The 26,790-nt window shown below is 43.8% G+C and overlaps 1 protein-coding gene across 3 annotated transcripts in view; it reads right to left on the reverse strand.

Annotated features, from left to right (window-relative positions):
- vaspb (vasodilator stimulated phosphoprotein b) overlaps positions 1 to 23,599 on the reverse strand; it is a 34,330-nt gene extending 10,731 nt beyond the window's left edge. Inside the window, exons 1-4 of one of the 3 annotated variants that reach the window (XM_070438881.1) lie at positions 23,003 to 23,599; positions 4,946 to 5,117; positions 2,728 to 2,908; positions 2,491 to 2,557 (exon numbers count right to left, since the gene is read on the reverse strand). In XM_070438881.1, coding sequence (XP_070294982.1) covers positions 2,491 to 2,557; positions 2,728 to 2,908; positions 4,946 to 5,117; positions 23,003 to 23,007 — 425 coding nt within the window. In that variant the 5' untranslated portion in view covers positions 23,008 to 23,599. The remainder of the gene's footprint in view (positions 1 to 2,490; positions 2,558 to 2,727; positions 2,909 to 4,945; positions 5,118 to 23,002) is intronic. The other 2 variants (XM_070438878.1, XM_023982804.2) reach the window with 2 other exon arrangements.
- Between the last annotated feature and the right edge of the window lie 3,191 nt (positions 23,600 to 26,790).

Below are 26,790 nucleotides of genomic sequence, written 5' to 3' on the forward strand. Positions count from 1 at the left end.
TCGACATTTGATTGTGAGGAGTTCTAGATCAGGTGAACAGAATGACTTGAGTTCCTGTGTGTTGTTATGATGATCACACCACTTCTCGTTAATCATAAGGCATACCCCCCCGCCCCTCTTCTTACCGGAAAGATGTTTGTTTCTGTCGGCGCGATGCATGAAGAAACCAGCTGGCTGCACCGACTCCGTTAGCGTCCCTTGAGTTAGTTAGAGTTTTTGTATGTGTCTATGTCTGTGTCCCGTTCCTTGTAAGCAGTAGCTCTTGCCCAGCGCGGATATTGCCTGTAATCCATGGTGTTTGGTATGGATATGTTCTTATAGTAACTGTGGGGATGACATCACCCATGCACTTATTGATGAAGCCCGTGACTGTTGTGGTAAACTCATCAATGCTATCGAATGAATCCCGGAACACATCCCAGTCTGTACTAGCAAAACAGTCTTGTATCCTCGCGTCTGCTTCATCCGACTACTTCCGTATTGAGTGAATCACTGGTACTTCCTGTTTGAGTTTGTTTGTAAACAGGAAGCAGGAGAATGGAGTCATGCTAAGATTTTCCGAAGGGAGGACGGGGGAGGGCCTTGTAAGCACTTATGTGGGTAGAATAAAAGTAGTTTAGAGTTTTAGCACTCCTACTGGAGCAGCAGACGTGTTGGTAGAAGTCAGGTAAGACGGTTTTATGTCCCCCCGTGTTAAAGCCCCATACAGTTCATTGAGTGCCAGAGTGGTGTTGGCTTGTGGAGGGATGTAGACTGCCATGATAATTACAGATGAAAACTCTTGTTAGATAAAAGGGTCTGCAATTTACCATGAGGTATTCTATACTGAACAGAAACATAAAAACACAGCATGCATCAATTTAAAAGATTTTACTGAGTTACTGTTCATATATTGGACGTACTGCCAAATTCTCTAAAACAATGTTGGGAGGCAGCTTATGGTAGAGAAATTAATATTCAATTCTCTGGCAACAGCTCTGGTGGACATTCCTACAGTCAGCATGCCAATTGCACACTCCTTCAAAACTTGAAACATCTGTGGCATTAAGTTGTGTGACAAAACTGCTAATTTTAGAGTGGCCTCATATATGTATAAATGTATATATGTATAAATGCAAACGTCTATCTCTATCAGGTGAGCAAAAGCTAGAGATTTCCAGGGCCTCCCAAGTGGTGCAGTGGTCTAAGACACTGCATCGCAGTGCTAGCTACGTCACTACAGATTCTGGTTCGATCCCAGGCTGTGTCACAGTCGGGAGACCCATGAGGCGGCGCAAAATTGGCCCAGCATTGTCTGGGTTAGGGGAGGGTTTGGCTGGCCGGGTTGTCCTTGTCCTTGTCCCATTGTGCTCTTGTGGCAGGCTGGGTGCAATGCATGCTGACACGGTCACCAGGTGTACGGTGTTTACCCTGACACATTAGTGCGGCTGGCTTCTGGGTTAAGCAAGCAGTGTGACTTGGTGGGGTTGTGTTTCGGAGGACGCAAGGCTCTCGACCTTCGCCTCTCCTGACTCCATACGGGAGTTGCAGAGATGGGACAAGACTGTAACTACCAATTGGATATGTAACTCCTAATTGGGGAGAAAAAGGGGTCAAATAAATAATAATAACAAATAAAAATAATTGCTAGAGATTTCCTTCACACTTGAAGCAGCACACCAGTTGTTATTTATGAAAAAAACACTCTGCATGGAAAATCCACCGAGTACTACGTGCATAAGACATAATATTGCAGCTTTCAAGTATTTTTCTTATTCTTAAGTGACTGAAGATTTGCTAATAGAATCGACTCCACTTCGTCTCGCGTCTAGGCCTGGAGATTTTTGGTAGCCCATGGAACAAAGGTAATAGGGTTCGGTATGAACAGTGGAACAGCTGATTTGTAGTTGAAGTCAAAATCGAGGTTAGTAACTGTCAATCTGGTTTCCAGAAGTGCATGGCGGTCATATGTGATAATACTATGAACTTTCTGTACAAGAAAAGTAAAGAAACACAATAAAAGTCACTATATAGCAAAAGACTTGGAACTCGTAAGATGTCGCCCTTCTGTCGGCGCCATCGTGACAATCATATCTGTGACCATTACTACCACCATTTGACGGACAACCTTGCCAGCCTATCCCAGAGTCTCCACAATGTGTCATATTACCCATTAGACTAAATGAGATTAGGGGTAAAGCTGGATGTATCCTTGGCGAGTGTGGGGTCCACAGGAAGAGGTAGGAAAGGATGGATTTCGATGTCAAAGAGGAGTTGACCTTCTTTAGCTTTTCAACCTCCGACCTCAAGAGGCTGGCTGAGGGCTAAGCGGCGTAAGGCTAATGCTGACAAATCCTCTGAGTCAGTGTGGTTATGTAAAACCGTGTCAGTGGGACTGGTCATATGAAACTGTCTTGTCTTGATACCTGTACTAACCCTTAATTACAACTCAATGTGGAAGTAAAGGTGAGTGTACTGTACTTCCCCCCCCGGATATCCCACACTTGGTACCTCCGCTGCTGTTCCAGCTCCTCTGGGGAGGGTCCATTTGACACTGGGCGGGGGAGGGTAGCGTAACCTGGAGATAAAGAGATTTTCTTAGCATGACTTGCTGTGAGATGCAAGTCATGCTCATGTTTCCACACATGCATCTCTCAATTATTTTTCAGATTGTGCTGTGCCTTTAGGTATTGTAAAGCATGTTGTCATGTATGTTGAGGCTACATGTAAAATCCATTCTAATAGTACCTGCGTCTGCCAGGGAGTTGAGCACCTCCAGTGCATGGGCCATTCCGCTGGCGAAGAGGGCGGCATCCTCCTTACTGCCGAAGTTGAGCCCCCACACCTGCCGCGCGTCTCGCCACTGGTGGAAGTTGGGCGTGGCCTCATTGTACTTCAGGCCCTTCACAATCGGACAGTTAATCACCACCTTAGAGAGAAGGGGGTCGGAGTCAAGACACTCCCAACATTGGCATATCATGGATAAGGGAAAGGGGGACACATAGTCAGTTGTACAACTGAATGCATTCAACTSAAATGTGTCTTCTGCATTTAACCCAACCCCTCTGAATCAGAGAGGTGCGGGGGGGCTGCCTTAAATCGACATCCACGTCATATCCCACTTCTTTATCAAGAAACAAGGTGATGCTCTGTATAGTTGAAATGGACAAACTGCAGATTTTAGAGAAGTGAACGGTCCTTACTCAGGTTGTATGGAAGGAACTACATGTGTAATGGCAATATTAGACCTTAATACAAACACTCAGTGATAAAAATCCATACCGGTATGTGGATCCATACCAGTAATCATGATATATCGCCCAACCCTAAGTGTTAGTGTTTAGGGTGCATCTCAGTCTAATGTGGCATGGTATCCTCTCTTCCATCTTCCTAATTGAAAGCTTTTTCCACATTGCACTCAGCCTGTGCTTTCAGATCAAGGACAGGAATCCAGTTTGGACAAGAGAAATGCACTCTAGGTCTATATCAGTCCAGCAGGTGGCACCAGCCTGGTGATTCAATACAGGCCATGGTGCTCTGGGTTTGAGTGACTCAGTTTGAATGTGCTGATGCATCGTTTCTCTATTTGTTTTAAAACCCCTGAATTCCACAGAGCGGAGGAGCGAGCGAGCACCTAAACTCCCCACGCCAAAAGAGTCAGGGAGAGAAAGAAGCAGACACAGAGGGAGGGGACAGAGATACTCAGAGAGAGGGGGAAGGCTTCCTTAATTGTCACAGGAAATGGTTGAGCTGGCCAAATACCTCTCAGGAAACATAATCCACTTTAAGATACGTCTATGGGAAACACTCAGGCGACTGGATGTTTCAAGAAATAATTGTACGGAGAGAGAGCAGGAGAGGGGGAAGAGAGATGGGATGGTGAGATACTATATATATACTGAACAAAAATATAAATGCAGCATGCAACAATTTCAACTATTTTACTGAGTTACAGTTCATAAGGAAATCAGTCAATTTAAATAAATTCATTAGACCCTGATCTATGGATTTCACATGACAGGGCAGGGGTGCAGTCATGGGTGGGCCTTGGAGGGCATGCTACCAATTGGAATTAGTTTTTCCCCCACAAAAGGGCTTTATTACAGACAGAAATACTCAGTTTCATCAGCTGTCCGGGTGACTGGTCTCAGACGATCCAACAACTGAAGAAGCCGGACGTGGAGATCATAGGCTGTTGTGGTTACACGTGGTCTGCGGTAATGAGGCCAGTTGGATGTACTGCCAAATTCTCTAAAACAACGGGGCGGCTTATGGTAGAGAAATGAACAAAATTATTTTATTGTCCCGAGCACAAGGTGCACCTGTGTAATGATCATGCTGTTTAATCAGCTTCTTGATTTACCACTCCTGTCAGGTGGATGGATTATCTTGGCAAACGAGACATGCTCACTAGCAGGGATGTAAAAATATTTGTGCACAGAATTGGAGAGAAAAAAGCTTTTTTGTGCATGTGGAAAATGTCTGGGATCGTTTATTTCAGCTCATGAAACATGGGACCAAGACTTTATATGTTGTGTTTATACATTTGTTCAGTATATATAGTGCTGTTTGTCTCGTTCTATTGTTAAAGCTGTGACAGTACAGGAGTTGTAAGTATTGACAGGTCTCACCCAGGACTGTACTAGCCTGTTGGCCCTGATGGGGGAACTACAGGAGACAGAACACAACTCTTTGAACCAGCACATAGAACCTGAGGTAGGGTGTTTGTGCTTGCGTCACAGAGGTGGTTAGTGGGCGTTAGCCTGCCTGCACATGGCCATAGGTGGATAAAGGGCTGATTCACAGTTCTCCAGCTGGCCGGGCTTGTTGGTACTAGAGGTTTGAAGCTGTTGATGATGAACAACATCACACAAGACCAAACACACACAATCAGTGAAACAAGCATGCACACAGACTAAAACCCATTGTCATAGATACTGTACATATAGACACACACGCACTCTACCTGCTGATCTGTCTGCATCTTGCGTCCCACCACTCTGAAGGCGTTAGTGGAGGGGTTGTGGTAGATCTGGACCCTGCTGAAGGTCTGAGGCCCTGTTCCTGCCGGGAGCCACATCTTATTCCCATCATCGTAGATCATCACCGTAGCACGAGCCTGGCAGATACTGGACTCACTAAAGGAGAGACAGTGTAATGATTTATTATGCAAAAAAAGCTTAGAGTTGAATAGATAGAGAGCTAGAGAGAGAAAGGGGGGCCAAGAGTAAGGGAAGAAGGGATGGTGTTGGGAGAGGGGCTAATAATGGTGGAGGGAACCAGGGGAAAGTATAGTGGAGGACAGCAGGGTAGGAAGAGAGGGAGGGGAGAAGAGAGGGAGAAAGAATCATAAAAATGAGCTAGGTCACATGCTGCCATAAACAAGACATGCTTGAGAGTTGAGCCAGTCCATACAGGCCATCATCCAGTTGCTCTGTTCAAACTCACCCAGCCACTGTCACACTATGGCTGTCAATGGACCCCCGAGCACTGATGCAAGCCAACTCAATACACTCTTAATGAAGGGAGGAAGCAACAGGTAATACACCATATTGAATGGTGTCTCTTCAGCACAATCAACAGGCCATTTATATGCCTGTGAGTGTATAGTCTAAGTTTAGGTCCTCCCTTGACATGTATATTGTGAGAATATGCAGATGCCTTTACCAGATGTTAGTGCATGTATGAAAGAGAGAGACATCGTGAGGGAAGCGATGGAGGAAGAGTAGGAGAGACAGACGAGAGAGCAACGGGGCAGCAGGTAGCCTAGTGGTTAGAGCGTTAGACTAGTAACCGAAAGTTTGCAAGATCGAATCCCCGAGCTGACAAGGTAAAAAAAAAAAAAAAAAATCTGTCGTTCTGAGCTAGGCAGTTAACCCTAGGGCATCATTGAAAATAAGAATTTGTTCTTAACTGACTTGCCTAGTTAAATAAAGATAAAATAGGAGACACAGAGAGGGAGAAAAAGAGAGAGCAGGAATGCAGTAGGGTTGTTCCACCAAGTCTTTTGAGAAGTGTAACTTGGTCAAAAAATTGTTACTTTAGATTTCCTCTTAAAATCAGMCATGAATCTTCTTGTGACAGGGGGAATGGAAACTTGTGTGCAACAGGGAGTGGCAATTGAATGCAAGCTTCACAAAAATGTATACTCGACCCGCTTATTTTTCCACCACAAAACACCAGAAAAATTGACAAAGAGTCAAACCAGCTGAAGTAAATAATAATCTAAATGSCTAATTTAAGGAGGTACATTACAGTTCGAAAGTTTGGGGTCAATTATAAATGTCCTTGTTTTTGAAAGAAAAGCACAATTTTTGTCCATTAAAATAACACCAAATTGATCAGAAATACAGTGTAGACATTGTTAATGTTGCAAATGACTATTGTAGCTGGAAACAGCAGATATTTTATGGAATATCTACATAGGCGTACAGAGGCCCATTATCAGCAACCATCACTCCTGTGTTCCAATGACACATTGTGTTAGCTAATCCAAGTTTATCATTTTAAAAGGCTAATTGATCATTAGAAAACCCTTTTGCAATTATGTTAGCACAGCTGAAAACTGTTGTACTGATTAAAGAAGCAATCAAACTGGCCAACCTGTTCTTAGGGAAATGTACCAGCTAATAGAAACCTTGGCATTTCGCAGCCCCTGGTCTTTAAGAGAAAGTAAACACATTTTAGATACTACTGGAAATTCAAACCAATCTATAGGAGAGGACTGCAGTGTTATGCAAGTAGGCTTATGTGCAGTGGCACTGACAGACAAGTGTTACTGACTAGAGCCAGACATGGTGACAATGACAGACAGATAGTGAGGGCCACCCCGATACTCTGGCTCATATCAAGGCTCACACACTCCCCTAGTCACATAAAGGAGAAGTCCCTGACCTTCAGACAAGGCTGAGTAAGTGAGTGACAGAGTCCCTATTTCAACTACGAGAGATGAGTCTGAGGAGCGGTGTGTGTGTGTGTGTTGRTCGTGGTGAGTGAGTGTATAGAATGTGCATAGAGACAGTATGAAAATAAAATAGGAGGGTCAATGCAGATAGTCTATGTAGTCATTTTTTTTATAGCTATTTAGCAGTATTATGGCTTGGGGATAGGAGCTGTTCAGGAGCCTGTTGGTGTCAGACTTGATGCTCCGGTACCGCTTTCCGTGCGGAAGCAGAGAAAACTAAAAGCTAACATGCTTCATGATCAAGTAATGTTAGCATATCAGTAATACACGTTTACCCCTCCAAAACAAATATAAAAGTACAGTAATGTTAGCGAATGATGTCATTCATATTATAATATAGGCTACACAGCTAGGAAACGTTAGATAGAAGGCTAGCTAGCTAAATAAAATAGAGTGAATAAAAAGTGCCACAGATGTCTCAAGTTGAGGGAGCATGCAATTGGCATGCTGACTGCAGGAAATGGCTGTGCAAAGTTGCTTGATATTGGCAAGAACTGGAACACGTTGTCGTACACGTTGATCCAGAGCATCCCAAACATGCTCAACAGGTGACATGTCTGGTGAGTATGGCCATGGATGAACTGGGTCATGTTCAGCTTCCAGGAACTGTGTACAGATCCTTGAAACATGGAGCCGTGCATTATGCTGAAACATGAGGTGTTGGCGGCGGATGAATGGCACGACATTGGGCCCCATTGAAGAGAAGTGGGACAACATTCCACAGACCACAATCAATAGTCTGATCAACTCTATGTGAAGAAGACATGTCGTGCTGCATGAGGCAAATGGTGGTCACACCAGATACAGATTTTTTTTWWTTTTTTATGTTAAGGTACTTGTGACCAACAGATTCCCGGTCATGTGAAAAAAAGAAAAATCAATAGATTAGGGCCTAATGAACTTATTTCAATTGACTGATTTCTTTATATGAAGTGTAACCTAGTAAAATCTTTGAAATTGTTGCATTTATATTTTTGTTCAGTATAATTTCTGAATCCTTAAGTAAAACGTGCTGGCTGTAGCTGAATGCTGACGTTTAGCTGAACAATAACTATTTGGAGCTCTTAGGCTTCTACACCTGCACGTGCTTCTACACCTGCATTACTAGCTGTTTGGGGTTTTAGGCTGGGTGTCTGTACAGCACTTCGAGATATTAGCTGATGTACGAAGGGCTATATAAAATAAAATTGATTGATTGATTGATTGGTCTTGTATGAGTGGTGTCAAGGAGACAGTTGTGTTTACACTGCCCTGCACTACCTCCGGAGGTATCGGTCCAGACATGATAAGTTCACATTGCAGTACATGTGTAGCCAATGGTCTTTTTGCCAAAGTCTAGTCTAGTCGAGAGAGAACCAGGAAGAGCAGACTAATTTTATTTATCAATCTCTTTTCCCCACTCCTCCTCTCCCTCCATCCATCCATCCCGTGATACAATCTCCCACTTCCTGTGACACAGCTCTGTAGCCACAGCCCACCTCTTGCTCCCAGCAATGCCTAATAAGGGTTGACTCAGCCTGACTAGTGAACACACACACACACAAACACACACAAACACACACCCTTTCAAGTTTACACACTCATGTGCTCACTGTTGACCCAAATGTTTGTTAGGTAAGATAGGTGAAGAAGTTAATAGATGGAAAAAATAAAATAAAGATGTCCCTGGCTGGGGACATAACGGTGTGAGGAAAGAGAGACGTGGATTGTGGTCAGTAAGCACAGAAACAGAGGTGCCAGCTGAACTTAACCAGCAAGTATGCCAATATTCTATTTCAAAAGGTTTTCTCACATTTGTTTTCAGTGAACGTGACCCACCCAGGTATAGAGCAGTGAGGGCTGCTGCTAACTGGGAAGGTACAGAGAAAAGGACTGGGAAACAGATGCATTTTTAATATGAGAGAAAGCATAGGCTCAGGAGAACAGAGTGAAGAGTGAATTATTGATACATCTACAGATATTGAGACTACATGTGTGTGCATACGTCGACAGAGTCCGAGAGGTTGGCAGGATGCTACATGGACACACGTTTTTCACACATTAGCTTCTGAATGAACCATGAAAAATAAATGCCATAAACAACCTATTCCTGTGACAGTGTCCAAACAACACATATAATGCAGTCCTTGAAGGTTAGCTAAGAGTCTAGACTAGTAGTTAAGCTAAGTGTTAACTAGCTGACTAGTTCATTTAACCTGTGAGAGTGTACTGTGAAAGCCAATAGGTCACTGGCTGAACCTTAAAATAACTCAACCAGGCAATGGTCATTTTCAGTCTTAATCTGAGGAATTTTCACATACCCTTGAAACATTAGCTGTGGCTACTGCACGTGTTAAAATCATAACCAAGTGCTCTTGCATGCAAAGGTTATGAAAATATTCTGTCTGTCAAGATGACAAATTATAGGCTCCTAGCAACCTAACTGATAACATTATGATAATAACATTAAGATAAGTTTATGGCCTGAATACAGACAGACAACGCCTACAGGAGAACCAATAAACCAAACTCAAAGACCAAGTTTAGCTGAGAATTAAAATAGAAAGACAGAAACTCCAAGTTAGCCAACACTGACATTTGGAGCCGGAATGGGAGCCTATAGTTTCTCAGTCAGTGAGGGGTTAACAGGAAACTGCAGTGCACGACTGGGGCACACGCTCTAAGAAATGTCTGTATAAGGCTTTGCTCAGAGCTTGTACTGACAAGTACAGTCAGGTCCAGTGGCTCTCCCTCTCTGTTTACCAGGCCATCCCACCATGCTTCTCCACACTCCTTATTTTCTTCCTCCCCCTCTTAGTCTCCACATCTGGCCCCCATCGTCCCTCTTAATCCCTCAATCCTCTTCTTCATCTCTGCGTTCATACTTAGGCTACCAGTTAAATCAGTCTACTGTTTTTTGGGCTCAAGCCCCCTCCGCTAAACAATTTCCCTCCACTTGTTCCACTTTGGCCTTCTATCCCTCTGTTAATCTGGCAGAACATGTTGGACACGCATACACTAGATGACCAAAAGTATGTGGACACTCGAACATCGCATTCTAAAATCATGGTCATTAATATGGAGTTGGTCCTYCCTTTGCTGCTATAACAGCCTCCACTCTTCTGGGAAGGCTTTCCAATAGATATTGGAACATTGCTGCAGGGACTTGCTTCCATTCAGCCACAAGAGCACTAGTGAGGTCGGGGACTGATGTTGGGCGATTAGGCCTGGCTCGCAATCGGCATTCCAATTCATCCCAAAGGTGCTTGATGGAGTTTAGGTCAGCGCTCTGTGCAGGCCAGTCAAGTTCTTCCACACCGATCTCGACAAACCATTTCTGGACCTCGCTTTGTGCACGGGGGCCTTGTCATGCTGAAACAGGAAATATGCTGTAGCACTAAGATTTCCTTCACTTGAACTAAGGGGCCTAGCACGAACAATGAAACACAGCCCTAGACCATTATTCCTCCTCCACCAAACTTTACAGTTGGCACTCTGCATTCAGGCAGGTAGCGTTCTCCTGGCATCCGCCAACTCCAGATTCATCCGTTGGTCTGCCAGATGGTGAAGCGTGATTCATCACTCTAGAGAAAGTGTGTCCACTGCTCCACAGTTCATTGGCAGCGAGCTTTACACCACTCCAGCCAACACTTTTATTTGTCAAATGCGCCAAATAAAACAGGTGTAGACCTTACCGTGAAATGCTTACTTACACGCCCTTAACCAACAATGGAGTCAAGAAAATATTTACTAAATAAAMACAATAATGAGGCTATATATAGGGGGTACCAGTATTGAGTCAATGTGCGGGGGTACAGGTTAGTCAAGGTAATTTGTACATAAAGGGGTAAAGTGACTATGCATAGTTATTCATTGCGCATGGTGATCTTAGGCTTGTGTGAGGCTGCTCAGCCATGGAAACTCATTTTATGAAGCTCCCAAAGAAACAGTTATTGTGCTGACATTGCTTCCAGAGGCAGAACTCAGTACTGACTGTTGCAACTAGAGGTCGACCGATTATGATTTTTCAACGCCGATACCGATTATTGGCGGACCAAAAAAAGCCGATAGCGATTAAATCGGCCGATTTTTATTTATTTATTTTTAATAATGACAATTACAACAATACTGAATGAACACTTATTTTAACTTAATATAATACATCAATAAAATCAATTTAGCCTCAAATAAATAATGAAACATGTTCAATTTGGTTTAAATAATGCAAAAACAAAGTGTTGGAGAAGAAAATAAAAGTGCAATATGTGCATGTAAAAAAGCTAACGTTTAAGTTCCTTGCTCAGAACATGAGAACATATGAAAGCTGGTGGTTCCTTTTAACATGAGTCTTCAATATTCCCAGGTAAGAAGTTTTAAGTTGTAGTTATTATAGGAATTATTAGGACTATTTCTCTCTATACCATTTGTATTTCATATACCTTTGACTATTGGATGTTCTTATAGGCACTTTAGTATTGCCAGTGTAACAGTATAGCTTCCGTCCCTCTCCTCGCCTCGAACCAGGAACACATCGACAACAGCCACCCTCGAAGCATCTTTACCCATCGCTCCACAAAAGCCGCGGCCCTTGCAGAGCAAGGGGAACAACTACTTCAAGGTCTCAAAGCGAGTGACGTCACCGATTGAAAYGCTATTAGCACGCAACCCGCTAACTAGCTAGCCATTTCACATCGGTTATACCAACCTAATCGCGGGAGTTGATAGGCTTGAAGTCAAACAGCTCAATGCTTGAAGCACAGCGAAGAGTTGCTGGCAAACGCACGAAAGTGCTGTTTGAATGAATGCTTACGAGCCTGCTKCTGCCTACCACCGCTCAGTCAGACTGCTCTATCAAATATCAAATCATAGACTTAATTATAACATAATAACACACAGAAATACGAGCCTTAGGTCATTAATAAGGTCAAATCCGGAAACGATCATTTCGAAAATAAAACGTTTATTCTTTCAGTGAAATACGGAACCGTTCCGTATTTTATCTAATGGATGGCATCCCTAAGTCTAAATATTGCTGTTACATTGTACAACCTTCAATGTTATGTCAAAATTATGTACAATTCTGGCAAATTAATTACGGTCTTTGTTAGGAATAAATGGTCTTCACACAGTTCGCAACGAGCCAGGCGGCCCAAACTGCTGCATATACCCTGACTGCTTGCACGGAAGGCAAGAGAWGTGACACAATTTCCCTAGTTAAAAGAAATTCATGTTAGCAGGCAATATTAACTAAATATGCAGGTGTAAAAATATATACTTGTGTATTGATTTTAAAGAAAGTTATTGATGTTTATGGTTAAGTACACATTGGTGCAACGACAGTGCTTTTTTCGCGAATGCGCTTGTTAAATCGTCACACGTTTGGCGAAGTAGGCTCTGATTCGATGAGAAATTAACAGGCACCGCATCGATTATATGCAACGCAGGACAAGCTAGATAAACTAGTAATATCAACCATGTGTAGCTAACTAGTGATTATGTTAAGATTCATTGTTTTTTTATAAGATAGGTTTAATGCTAGCTAGCAACTTACCTTGGCTTCTTGCTGCACTCGCGTAATAGGTAGTGCAGGCTGCCATGCAGGCTCCTCGTGGAGTGCAATGTAGTCTGCCACAATCGTGTCCAAAAATGCCGATTACCGATTGTTATGAAAACTTGAAAATCGGCCCTAATTAAATCGGCCATTCCGATTAATCGGTCGACCTCTAGTTGCAACCGAGGCCAGATGGTTTTTACACAATACGCGTTTCAGCACTCTGCGGTCCCGTTTTGTGAGCTTGTGTGGACTACCACTTCTCGGCTGAGCCGTTGTTGCTCCTAGATGTTTCCATTTCACAATAACAGCACATACAGTTGACCGGGGCAGCTCTAGCAGGGCAAAAACTGACAAACTGACTTGTTGGAATGGTGGCATCCTATGACAGTAAAATGTTGAAAGTCATTGAGCTCATCAGTAAGGCCATTCTACTGCCAATGTTTGTCTATGGAGATTGCATGGCTGTGTACCTGATTTTATACACCTGTCAGCAACGGTGTGGCTGAAATAGCTGAATCAACTAATTTGAAGGGGTGTCCACATACACATCTATACAAAAGTATGTTAAGTGCTTGCCATGTCCTGCCATTGTGCCTTGTGGTCATTCATGCCAGACAAACTGTCCAGTATAGCACATCACATCAACAGATCAATACAAAAATCGGTATTGCGCTCTAATTTGGTCACAGATACAGTCATATACAAATCAATAACGGTGCTCTACTCCAAAAGCTTTTTATTTTTCAGTTTATTCAGATCTCAGGAGGACTTCACACCTATTGGAAATGTGAACAAATGTTATTTCACTCATAGGTCCTCTTCCCTCTCAGCCCACTTTAAATGCTTTCMAAAACATCTCCTTTGAAGTGAGAGCTAAAACAATGAAAAGTAAAGCAACGCTAACTCGCCCTCTCAGCCTTGATAAAAATATAGACCACAGTTCCATGTTGTGGATGATGATGCAGATACCGATATCACACATTCTTAAAAGCAGAGTAGAAATAACCTGGTCCTGTCTCTCTAAGATACAGCGCACAACCTGGGACTCTCTCTAGCACCACCAGGTGAGTACACACACACAAACGACAGGGGCATAGGTGACCAACCGTGTGACCTCTTATCCAGTTTATGTACAAAAAACATCAAAACAATTGCATTAGTTTKGGCTCAAAAATGTAAGTTAAAGTTGAAGTTACCAGTGTCATCTGACAGTATTGTCCTCAATGAATTTACCCTCCAGTCAATTACAGGGCTGTCAGTGACATCACAGACTCAGTGATACCTCTGGCCCAAGTGACACTGACACACTGACACACACTGACACACAGACAGTAACTTCACTGAATAACAAGTAGTGTTAATCTCTCAAATACAACAACACAGAGCATCCTCTTCAGCGTACAGCCTAAGTAATTTAATGCTATCCAAATAAACAGTTGTGAAGATGGATCGCATACCTCAGCCCCTTGAAGTACAGGTATTTGTAAGAGGCTAACCATATGGAGCGATTGGCTGACTACTGAAGCCCCAGACTAAAGATTGAGGAGGACCAGGGCCCCTAAGGGTAATCCTTGGCCTACTGCTGGTAACTTTCCTAACTCTATCCTTCTCTCCGTCTCCCTCCCTTCCGCGTGCCTGCTCCCTCACACAGGTCCTAGCATGCTGCGACACAGACTTTAGGCTACTGCCTTTAGTCTCTCCCCTGTCAGCCACATACGCTGGCTATATTTTTTTCCTGTCTCTCTCTCTCTCAGAAGGTGTCGGACTATCATTCTCTGTCTCTTATGTTCGGCCTCAAACTCTTATGCACCAACTCTCTCACTTTCTCTTTCTCAGTCAAGTTCAAACCACTCAGCATTCTTTGCGTCAGCATTCTTTGTGTGCTGACTCATCGGTGCCTGAGTTTCTCTGGAATAGGTCTCTCCAACGTTGCGGAAACGTTCCCTGGCTGTCTGGGCCAGGCCTCTGACCACTTGAAAGAGGCCGAGGAGCAAAAGCAGCATTCCAGCTCCTGAAGCGCTGTGGGGGGGTTGTGACTGGCACTCACTATGCCCTTATTTGGACCATCGAATCATCACTCTCCTCTCTGCGTTCGCTTAATTCCTTTTACATGTCGAAGCGTATCCTCCCTGAGAAGCTAAGGAGGCAGGGGAGGAGGCAAACCCCCTTGGAGAAGATCCCCCTCATTAGGGGTTGAGAGATGAAGAGAAACTCCCCACCCTCTCCCTATCTGTTGTCCAGACATGTAACCATGTCCACATCTCCAGAGAATATGCTATGGGTATGAAACTGTGCCCACCGTGCACAAAAGAGGGAGCGATGAAGGATAGAATCTATATTGAGTTGATAACTCACTTTTATGGAGGTCTGTGAGTGCTGCATGCCTCTGGCTTGACACTTAGCATTAGCTATATATTTCACTGAACAAAAATATAACATTTAAAGTGTTGGTTTCATGACCTGAAATAAAAGATCCCTGAAATGTTCCATACGCACAAAAAGCTTCTCAAATATTGTGGAAGTCCCTGTCAGTGAGAATTTCTCCTTTGCCAAGATAATCCATCTACCTGACAGGTGTGGTATATCAATGAGCTGATTAAACAGCATGATAATTACACAGGTGCACCTTGTGCTGGGGACAATAAAAGGCCACTCTAAAATGCGACAGATGTCTCAAGTTGAGGGAGCGTGCCATTGGCATGCTGACTGCAGGAATGTCCACCAGAGCTGTTGCCAGAGATTTTAATGTTAATTTCTCTACCATAAGCCGACTCCAACATCATTTTAGAGAATTTGGCAGTACGTTCAACCGGCCTCACAATCGCAGACCACATCACATGTACCCACTCCAGCCCAAGACCTCGACATACGGCTTCGTCACCTGATGGATCGTCTGAGACCAGCCACCCGGACAGCTGAAGAATCGGAGGAGTATTTCTGTCTGTAATAAATCCCTTTTGTGGGTAAAAAAAATTATAATTCAGATTGGCTGGGCTTGGCTCCCCAGTGGGTGGGCCTGGTAGCCTAGTGGTTAGAGCGTTGGACTAGTAACCGAAAGGTTGCAAGATCGACTCCCCGAGCTGACAAGGTAAAAATTAGTCAGTCATTCTGCCCCTGAACAAGGCAGTTAACCCACTGTTCCTAGGCCATCATTGAAAATAACAATTTGTTCTTAACTGACTTGCCTAGTTAAATAAAGATACAATTAAAATGTAAAAAGTGGGTAGGACTACGCCCACCCATGGCTTTGCCCATTCATGTGAAATACATAGATTAGGGCCTAATAAATGTTTTTCAATTGACTGATTTCCTTTTATGAACTGTAACTCAGTGAAATTGTTGCATTCATATTTTTGTTCAGTATAGATGCTGAGTAGTAGTAGTGGAAATTCCATTATCACTATCCTCAAAACGGGTCAAAGCTGGTCAAGACACAGGAAGTCTCATTTTCATCTTAAGTACACAATCAAATCATGTATCTATCAAATGTTGCTGTTCTACTCTTTGATGGTATGCGCGGTCTTCAAAACGGTTCAACTTGCCTYGTGGTCACTAAAGTTCATGCATGAACATGCTTATTACTTGAAAATGAAGCAATGGAACGAGGATCAGTAAGTCTACCTTTTGAATGAGGTGGTCATTTTTACAGTTACAGCCCATTGTGGACATTCAATAGGGACGATACATGAATTCACTACCCATTGAAAAGGTATCCAAATTACTAAAACCTAGAATTATTCAACATAGATATTATCAGACAGAGAGACCCAACTGGGAGATCTGAAGAGGCAACCAGTCCCGCGATAGCAGAAAGCTGATCGTTTCGGTAAACAAGATTAGTCGCTTCGCTAACCATTCACAAAAATGTCACCCATGCAGGAAATAGTTTTTGATGCCCAATCTATTTAACCCACAGTGGCATCGCTTGAGCCTCAATATAAATCTTCCAACCAAAATATAGCTTTTATCCAGTCAATCCACTCTCAGCATCCTCATGTATGGCTGTAGGGGAAAGTCAGTAGACATGACAGAGAGAGTGCGATGGCTGTCACTATAAAACCGTTCTCCACAGACGCCCATTATGCCACATTATGGAGTGGCACTCTCCTGAACCTACTCTGTGTGTGTGTGCGTGTGTGTGTGTGTGTGCCCATTAGCAATCTGATTCAGAACAACAGTGAATCACTAGACATTAATATTTGCCTAAGGAGGAAGAGAGACTTATGAATGGAGAGACAAAGAGAAGAGGAGGAAGGGGAAATGGCAGCCTTTGCTGACCATGCATTAAATCATTACACCATGGCTACTGCAACAAGACCCAGCCTGTCTCAGCCATGGCCAGCAACCACTCCAGCAACCACTTTTAGTATCCAACATAGAGATCCTATTAAATGACTATTCTAGGTCCTAATTCTATGGTATCCAATGCCTAGTGGTTAGTCGCTCACCTACAGCTCCACAGTGACGGTGCAATTTGTACCCTGTGTAGCTATGCTGATGCCCTGGGCTTGTTGGGACAAAGCCAACCAAGGCCTGGAGCTGCCCAGGGAACCAGAAGGAGAATATGATGACGGTTGTTCCAGAGACAACAGCGGCTCTGTGAAAGCACATTTTCCTCCTGACCTATAGCATCTATATGGATCAGCTGCAGCACTACATTTCTCCCTGATGGGATATAAAAGGAGAAACTGGGAGCATTGGGAATGAGGGATATGGGTGTGTGGAAGGATACTAGCTAGGGTGGAAGGAAGGAACTTAAATGGTAAATATGGGAGTGTCAGGCTGAATCCCAATCATCCCTTACCCTCGACCCTCCATTTGCTCATTCACGCGCCCCTCTACTATATGCACAAGTGTCCCAAACCTGAGGGAGTAGCGGCTAATTAGACCCTCTGATAGCCACTAGCACCGAGCAAGCAAGGCTGCAGGCTCCAGAGCTAAGTGCTATCCCAACACACTACGATATGTTTGGCATTTGCGCAATTTCATAGAATTGAGAGGTGTACCTAATTATATGACACGTGCGTTTGATTCAGCGTCAGTGTACCATGCTATAGGAGGGTGTAGAGGATTCTCTTGTCAGTGGCAATGAACAAAGCCCTATTGTTGCTTCCGGTTTACCATGCCCTACCCACCATTCTACAGACGCCTAGACTGTATACATTTGAGTAACACCTCTGAACAAAGAGGGGGGGATATTGTAATCTAGATGCTTAGTAATAGAAGAAAACCCACAACAACCACCAAGGAAACTGGATTTGGCCCTATTGAGACAATAGAAGGTTTTGTACATTGTGCACTGCTTCTAATCCCAAGGCAGGCCCCCACATAAAGGCCTATTTATTTGCCCTAGAACAAGTAGCACCGATGGGGGTAAATTGTTATGGGGGAATGGTGATCAGGTGTTGACATAAAAGGACAGTAGCGTTAAATGGGAGAGCTTGTGATAATGCATGGCACAGATTGCTCGGCCACAGCGACATTCAGTGTTAATGTATAAATGATGCGCAAAGTATTTTTTGGTGAATACTACCACACGGTCTCTCATTGTGGTGAGGGAGAATCCCATTGATTTTTGTACAGGGAACCCACCTGAATGTACTTTCATGAACAAAGGAATTAAGGAAATAGTTTACTTACGGAGACATAAAAATCACCATACCAACATACACCAAATGATTAGTGATGACAAATACACAACGACGTTGTGCCATAAAATTCTTAACTACATGATTACAGCAATGAATGTTACTAATGACTGTGTCAAACAGAGACAAAGTTAGACAAACACCAGGCATAATAGCTCCTGACTCCTCAACCAGGAGTCACAGGGTCAAAAGATCACTGATGATGGTAGAGGGGGAGGGGAGGGTAGCAAGTGGAATACCCTCCCTGTGAGTCTACATTAGCCACCGGCTTCCAGTCTGGCCTCCATAGCCCTTCCAGTCTGGCCTCCATAGCCCTTCCAGTCTGGCCTCCATAGCCCTTCCAGTCTGGCCTCCATAGCCCTTCCAGTCTGGCCTCCATAGCCCTTCCAGTCTGGCCTCCATAGCCCTTCCAGTCTGGCCTCCATAGCCCTTCCAGTCTGGCCTCCATAGCCCTTCCAGTCTGGCCTCCATAGCCCTTCCAGTCTGGCCTCCATAGCCCTTCCAGTCTGGCCTCCATAGCCCTTCCAGTCTGGCCTCCATAGCTCATTTCAATACAGTCAGGCAGACAAAGAATGATGTGAGAGAAATAAAAGGAGACTGTGGGTGAGTCAGAATCGGTGTTCTTGCTTTTAAGTAGATCAATACTACATGTGCTCAGCATGGAGAGTGACAGGGGAACATTTTAAAAACTGATGAGAGCAGCCTTCTATTACTCTAAACACACAAGGCGCCAGGTAGCCTAGCGGTTAAGAGAGTTGGGCCAGTAATCGAGCAAGACATTTAACCCAAATTGCTCCTGTAAGTCGCTCTGGATAAGAGTGTCTGCTAAATGACTAAAATATTGAAGAAAAAAATAAAAGGTATGTGCGCAGCGTGGAGAGAGTGAAAGGGGAAAATGTCAAACTGGCAAGAGCTGTTGCTTGTAGACATACAGTATATACACTGCTCAAAAAAATGAAGGGAACACTTAAACAACACAATGTAACTCCAAGTCAATCACACTTCTGTGAAATCAAACTGTCCACTTAGGAAGCAACACTGATTGACAATACATTTCACATGCTGTTGTGCAAATGGAATAGACAACAGGTGGAAATTATAGGCAATTAGCGAGACACCCCCAATAAAGGAGTGGTTCTGCAGGTGGTGACCACAGACCACTTCTCAGTTCCTATGCTTCCTGGCTGATGTTTTGGTCACTTTTGAATGCTGTCTACAACCCACACAAGTGGCTCAGGTAGTGCAGCTCATCCAGGATGGCACATCAATGCGAGCTGTGGCAAGAAGGTTTGCCGTGTCTGTCAGCGTAGTGTCCAGAGCATGGAGGCGCTACCAGGAGACAGGCCAGTACATCAGGAGACGTGGAGGAGGCCGTAGGAGGGCAACAACCCAGCAGCAGCAGTACCGAGATGAGATCCTCAGACCCCTTGTGAGACCATATGCTGACACATGCACATTTGTGGCCTGCTGGAGGTCATTTTGCAGGGCTCTGGCAGTGCTCCTCCTTGCACAAAGGCGGAGGTAGCGGTCCTGAAAATATTTGGCATAGGTCCTCAGATCGTCAAAAGGTTCTACAGCTGCACCATCGAGAGCATTCTCCGACCGCAAGGCACTACAGAGGGTAGTGAGTACGGCCCAGTACTACACTGGGGCCAAGCTTCCTGCCATCCAGGACCTATATACTCGGCGGTGTCAGAAGAAGGCCCAAAAAATTCATAGACTCCAGCCACCCTAGTCATAGACTGTTCTCTCTGCTACCGCACGGCAAGCGGTAAAGGTGCACCAATTCGAGGTCCAAAAGGCTTCTTAACAGCTTCTACCCCTAAGCCATAAGACTCCTCAACAGCTAATCAAAGGGCTACCCAGACCCCTCTTTTACACTGCTGCTACTCTCCGTTTATAATCTTTGCATAGTCACTAACTCTACCTACATGTACTTATTACCTCAATTGCCTCAACTGACCCATGCCCCTGCAAATTAMCTCTGTACCCCCTGTATATAGCCTCACTTGTTCATTTTACTGCTGCTGTTTAATTATTTGTTACTTTTATTTTCTATTAATCTTTTTTTTACTTAACACTTTTTTCTTAACGCATTGTTAGTTAAAGGCTTGTAAGTAAGCATTCAACTGTAAGATCTACCCCTGCTGTATTCGGTGCATGTGACATAAAATGTATTTGATCCGCAAAACCCAGATTTGCCCGTCGGACTGCCAGACGGTGAAGTGTGATTCATCACTCCAGAGAACATGTTTCCACTGAGTCCAATGGTGGCGAGCTTTACCACCACTCCAGCCGACATTTGGCATTGTGCATGGTGATCTGAGGCTTGTGAGCGGCTGCTCAGCCATGGAAACCTATTTTATGAAGCTCCCAACGAACAGTTCTTCCAGAGGCAGTTTGGAACTCGGTAGTGAATGTTGCAACAGAGGACAGACAATTTTTACACGTTATGCGCTTCAGCACTCTGCGGTCCCGTTCTGTGAGCTTGTGTGGACTACCACTTCTCGGTTGAGCCGTTGTTGCTCCTAGACGTTTCCATTTCACAATAACAGCACTTACAGTCACTTACATCCCTAGCAGGGCAGAAATTGACAAACTGACTTGTTGGAAAAGTAGCATCCTATGACGGTGCCACGTTGAACGTCACTGAGCTCTTCAGTAAGGCCATTCGACTGCCAATGTTTGTCTGGAGATTGCATGGCTGTGTGCTCAATCTTATACACCTGTCAGCAACGGTTGTGGCTGATATAGCCAAATCCACTAATTTGAAGAGGTGTCCATATACTTTTGTATATATATATTTTTTTCTTTATTTCACCTTTATTTAACCAGGTAGGCAAGTTGAGAACACGTTATCATTTACAATTGCGTGTAAGTAACCGTGTTGCGCTTAACTCAAATGGAAGGCAGTCAATTCAGGAAGTGGTTTGATTTTAAAATTCTGACATGTTTTTACTTTCGAAATAAAAAGTTTGTACTTTTCAGTTTACTGAGAAGTCATTGCAAACGAATTCCCTTTTTTCGATTGTTGAATTGTAATTTCTGTTTACTTCCAAAATGGACTGCCTTCAATTCAAATTGACTCCAATCATGGTAAGTAAGCATTTCACCGTAAGGTCTACCTACACCTGTTGTATTTGGCACATGTGACATAAAATTTGATTTGGTTTCAACACAGCGCATGGAATGACTTGTTAGATCAAATGTGGCATTTTCACAACCACCTTWCACCTGAAGGGTGTCCTGTGTAGGCCTACTGTATGCTAGCCCAGCCCAGGGGGGAGTCAGTTAGTACCAGACACCTGGAGCGAGTCACAGCAGGCGTCACTTTGATAACAATGAATCCTCCAGCTGCCATTAATGAAGACTGATTTATTTCCTGTGCGTCAGTGTGCATACAGTCAGAGAAAAACATGGAGGAAACGGGCCAGAAAGGGTCAGCTTATTATGTTTATAGGGAGAATGTATGCAAAGCCAGGGTGGACAGAGAACATGTAACAAACTGCCTTGGATGTATTGACTGAGGTTTCTATTTATTAGATTTGGGTCAGCTCAGGATCTAGGGCTAGGCCTACCTATATTGGGAGAAACCATGGAACATTTAACCAGTTGGCTGCACTTCTGTGTCAACATTCAAATACGGTAGACTATGCTGGAGGACAATGAACTTGATGTGAYCGACAACATTACATTCCTCACCCATTATGTAAGCAAGGTAAATGACATGACCTCTTTAGGTGGGGCCGGAGCCCATTCATTTAGGAGGCTTAGAGGTGAGTGTTGGTTTTAACAAAGTAAATCAAAGTGATCAGCAACAGGTTAAAAACAATACAAGGCCTTACTTGCCCAAATAGGTTTTACAAAAGCAGTGGGAGATTCAAGATTGGTTAAAGATAAAGAACTTGTTGCACAGGTTATGGAAACACTACAAATATACCTTGTGGATAGAGTCAGAGTATACAGATGTACATATGCCCAGGTCATTTGCGAGGGGCCATTGTGTTTGAATCAGAAGAAAAAAAATTACATTCCAGAAAAGCCTAACCAGTGTCTGCTTCAAAGCATGTAATTGCCAACTGCACAAGCTTCAACAGGATGTGGAATTTGTAGACTGGAGTGTTCCATGCTCGGCGCAATTTGGTTCCGTGTACAACCCTGGTTGGCCAACTACTAGAGGGAAAAAATAGAGACCTTGCATGGATACGTGGTGTTATACGGCAAGCCAGCTGACCAGACAGCTACATGCCTAACTTACACAGAGTGCTCAACCACAGGGCACCATTGCAGATAGCAGCAGTCCCATTTCCCAAATAGGCCACAATAAATCTTGATTTCATGATAAACCTAAAATCACTACGGGACACATTGTCATTCAAGTAAAGTACAAGTTACCCGCTCTAATGCCCTCTGGGCCTAATGTACTGGAATTAGGCCACTAAACAATATGTTCAACTATGACAGAGCAACAGGCTACTACTGTATGACAAGGGGACAGATTCATATACATTTTTGACTGACACCAGACAGACACAGCGCTCTAGCTTGCACTTCTCTGATTCTTCTCTCACTCAGCCCCGTTCCAAAATTCAACTGTGCTACAAAGTGAAACATTGTATTAGGTATTCTACATTGAAACAAGTTGGTCTAGTCTGGCGGTCACTTTAATAATGACATGTTTAGTCTATCTTGAGTCCAAACTAGACTACCGAAACAGTTCGAGATCTATCGGTGTTACATGATAAATCATGTGATAGGCTCCAAACAAAAACGTGCACCGTCCATGCTCGAGCACTACAAGCGCACAAAACTGTTGTATTGTAGTTCCAAAACAAAATAAACACAATGAACAGATCGATCAGATTTGACCCGCTTTACCTCATTGTTAGGCGAGAATAGAGATCCACTCCGATGCAGTTTTTTCGGCTTCAGATCTGAGCCCGGTTCAAAAGCAAAACAATTAAATAAAAGACGACGATATCGGCGAGATACACATGTATCTACCCGCAAAGGGGTAGCCTACGATCCACAAGTAGGATAAAGATAAGCACACCTCGACGATTTCCTGGTTTCGGAGAGAGGGGTTGAAAGGCTGGATACAGTAGCGGAGCGCGCTTGTCAACTCCAATCAGGATCCGAGACTCATCTCTCCTTTCTAAACAGGCTACCATAAACCGTGCCAGGACAAACTAAAGTCTCTTTCTTATTTTTGTCAAAGTGGGAAATCCTCTTGATCGGTAATGCTGTGAACCTTCTCTAGACCTTTGTCCTGGTCTGCGTAATTTCGTTGGTGTTTAAACCAGCTTTTAACTCGAAGTAGGTTTTCATTCCATGTTCACCGGCCCCTCCTCTCTGTAGTTAGAAAATAGGTCCTTGCTATCTGGGATCATTGGGACGTCCCTACCCCCCCATTGAAGTGGACATTTTAAAACGGTTAATGTTTGGTTTTTGGGAGTGATGTCCATGTCCCAAGGATGCCGGATTGCACTAACCTTTGAAAAAAATCCACACCACTCTGCCTTTCCCTAGTGGTTGAAAGGCATAACTCCAATTCGGGTATTCAAGGTTGATAGAAAGTTGGGAAAAAACTGTATTTATAATTATTTAAGCAACATAGGCCTGTTGGACTAAACGAGACTGCCCTATAATCAGCGTTGTGCACATGTGAATAGTGGTGAGACAACAAATAGTTTAAGAAACTAGTTGTAGACTGTATGTAGGCAAAACAAATATATATATATATATATATATATATATATACAGTAAATCACAAAAGTGAGTACACCCCTCACATTTTTGTAAATATTTGAGTATATCTTTTCATGTGACAACACTGAAGAAATGACACTTTGCTACAATGTAAAGTAGTGAGTATACAGCTTGTATAACAGTGTAAATTTGCTGTCCCCTCAAAATAACTCAACACACAGCCATTAATGTCTAAACCGCTGGCAACAAAAGTGAGTACACCCCTAAGTGAAAATGTCCAAATTGGGCCCAAAGTGTCAATATTTTGTGTGGCCACCATCATTTTCCASCACTGCCTTAACCCTCTTGGGCATGGAGTTCACCAGAGCTTCACAGGTTGCCACTGGAGTCCTCTTCCACTCCTCCATGACGACATCACGGAGTTGGTGGATGTTAGAGACCTTGCACTCCTCCACCTTCCGTTTGAGGATGCCCCACAGATGCTCAATAGGGTTTAGGTCTGGAGACATGCTTGGCCAGTCCATCACCTTCACCCTCAGCTTCTTTAGCAAGGCAGTGGTCGTCTTGGAGGTGTGTTTGGGGTCGTTATCATGTTGGAATACTGCCCTGTGGCCCAGTCTCCAAAGGGAGGGGATCATGCTCTGCTTCAGTATGTCACAGTACATGTTGGCATTCATGGTTCCCTCAATGAACTGTAGCTCCCCAGTGCCGGCAGCACTCATGCAGCCCCAGACCATGACACTCCCACCACCATGCTTGACTGTAGGCAAGACACACTTGTCTTTGTACTCCTCACCTGGTTGCCGCCACACACGCTTGACACCATCTGAACYAAATAAGTTTATCTTGGTCTCATCAGACCACAGGACATGGTTCCAGTAATCCATGTCCTTAGTCTGCTTGTCTTCAGCAAACTGTTTGAGGGCTTTCTTGTGCATCATCTTTAGAAGAGGCTTCCTTCTGGGACGACAGCCATGCAGACCAATTTGATGCAGTGTACGGCGTATGGTCTGACAGGCTGACCCCCCACCCCTTCAACCTCTGCAGCAATGCTGGCAGCACTCATACGTCTATTTCCCAAAGACAACCTCTGGATATGACGCTGAGCACGTGCACTCAACTTCTTTGGTCGACCATGGCGAGGCCTGTTCTGAGTGGAACCTGTCCAGTTAAACCGCTGTGTGGTCTTGGCCACTGTGCTGCAGCTCAGTTTCAGGGTCTTGGCAATCTTCTTATAGCCCARGCCATCTTTATGTAGAGCMACAATTCTTTTTTTCAGATCCTCAGAGAGTTCTTTGCCATGAGGTGCCATGTTGAACTTCCAGTGACCAGTCAGTATAAGGGAGTGTGAGAGCGATGACACCAAATGTATCACACCTGCTCCCCATTCACACCTGAGACCTTGTAACACTAACGAGTCACATGACACCGGGGAGGGAAAATGGCTAATTGGGCCCAATTTGGACATTTTCACTTAGGGGTGTACTCACTTTTGTTGCCAGCGGTTTAGACATTAATGGCTGTGTGTTGAGTTATTTTGAGGGGACAGCAAATTTACACTGTTATACAAGCTGTACACTCACTACTTTACATTGTAGCAAAGTGTCATTTCTTCAGTGTTGTCACATGAAAAGATATACTCAAATATTTACAAAAATGTGAGGGGTGTACTCACTTTTGTGATATACTATATATATATATATATATATATATATATATATATTGCCACATAGGTGCAGTGAACTGTGTAGGTCAGGCATAGTAGTACTGCGCCCCTGGAGCAAATTATGGTTATGTGGCTTGCTCAAGGGCACATTGACAGATTTTTCACCCTGCCAGCTCAGGTATTCAAACTGGCAACCTTTCGTTTACTGGCCAAACGCTCTTACCGCTAGGCTACCTGCCACCACCTTAGGCCTTCTAACTTCATAAATAATGAAGGAGGAAGATAATGGGAAAGAATATAGCGAATTATACAGTGCTGTCACCACCATGATATCTTGCACTGCATTCCTAAAACTTCTTGAGCGATACTGTAGCATTTTTCTCCTTATGGGGGAGAGGGAACTGGAGCAGAAGAGGAAGGAATGCATTATGTCTCAATGGCATGTGTAAACATCTGAAGCACTGGTAGGCCTGAACACACACGACAGCTGTCTACAGAGCAACTGTCAGCCTGTCACACAATTTGAGCTCCCTCCATTCAATCTGCTGTCTGCTGGCCACTACTGAAACTGCACCCAAAAATAGAGTACATATTTTCAAGCAATTATATAAACTCATGTTAATTATATAATCAGATTTTCCCCATCCAAGCATGTAATTTTGTGGGAAACTGGTGAGAAAATGAAAATGTTTGTGCCAAAGACTATTCTACTCCCAGAAAGTGGTTCACCTAGAACTAGACTGTGCTGTAATGTTAGGATTCTCCCGTCCTGTCCTCTGTACCACTTTTCCACAGTGTGACGTCAACTCTCTCCATAGTTGGCACAGTTTCACATGGGACCTGTTGGACTTGGACACAAGTGATTAGATAATATGAGAGTTAGATTAAGGTAGAGACCAAGGTTATGTTAGAGTGGCTGGACAGTGAGAGATAAGTGGAAGACCCAGGTACATTAGGTGTGTGTGTGTGAGAGAGAGTTTGTGCCCTCTTTTTAGAGAGGGCATTATGTAAACAGGAATCTAGTTTACTGCATTATAGGACTGTAGCAAAAATGAGAGGAGAAGAGATTGAAACTGAGTCTGGAAAACAATGTGAATGGTGGTGGAGGCAAGGGGTTGAGTACTAATCATTTTAATAAGGATTAATATGGGTCATGGATTATTTCACTGTGCATAATAGATAAAATTTTCTTATGAAAAGGAGTGTGTGTGTTTGGACAGGAGAGTGGGAGAGAGAGGGGGGGGTAGAGAGATCTGGGCTGGTCGCCAGGCTGAGGGAAGCTAAAGAAATG

Source organism: Salvelinus sp. IW2-2015, linkage group LG4p (genome assembly GCF_002910315.2).
Source record: "Salvelinus sp. IW2-2015 linkage group LG4p, ASM291031v2, whole genome shotgun sequence".
NCBI lineage: Eukaryota > Metazoa > Chordata > Actinopteri > Salmoniformes > Salmonidae > Salvelinus > Salvelinus sp. IW2-2015.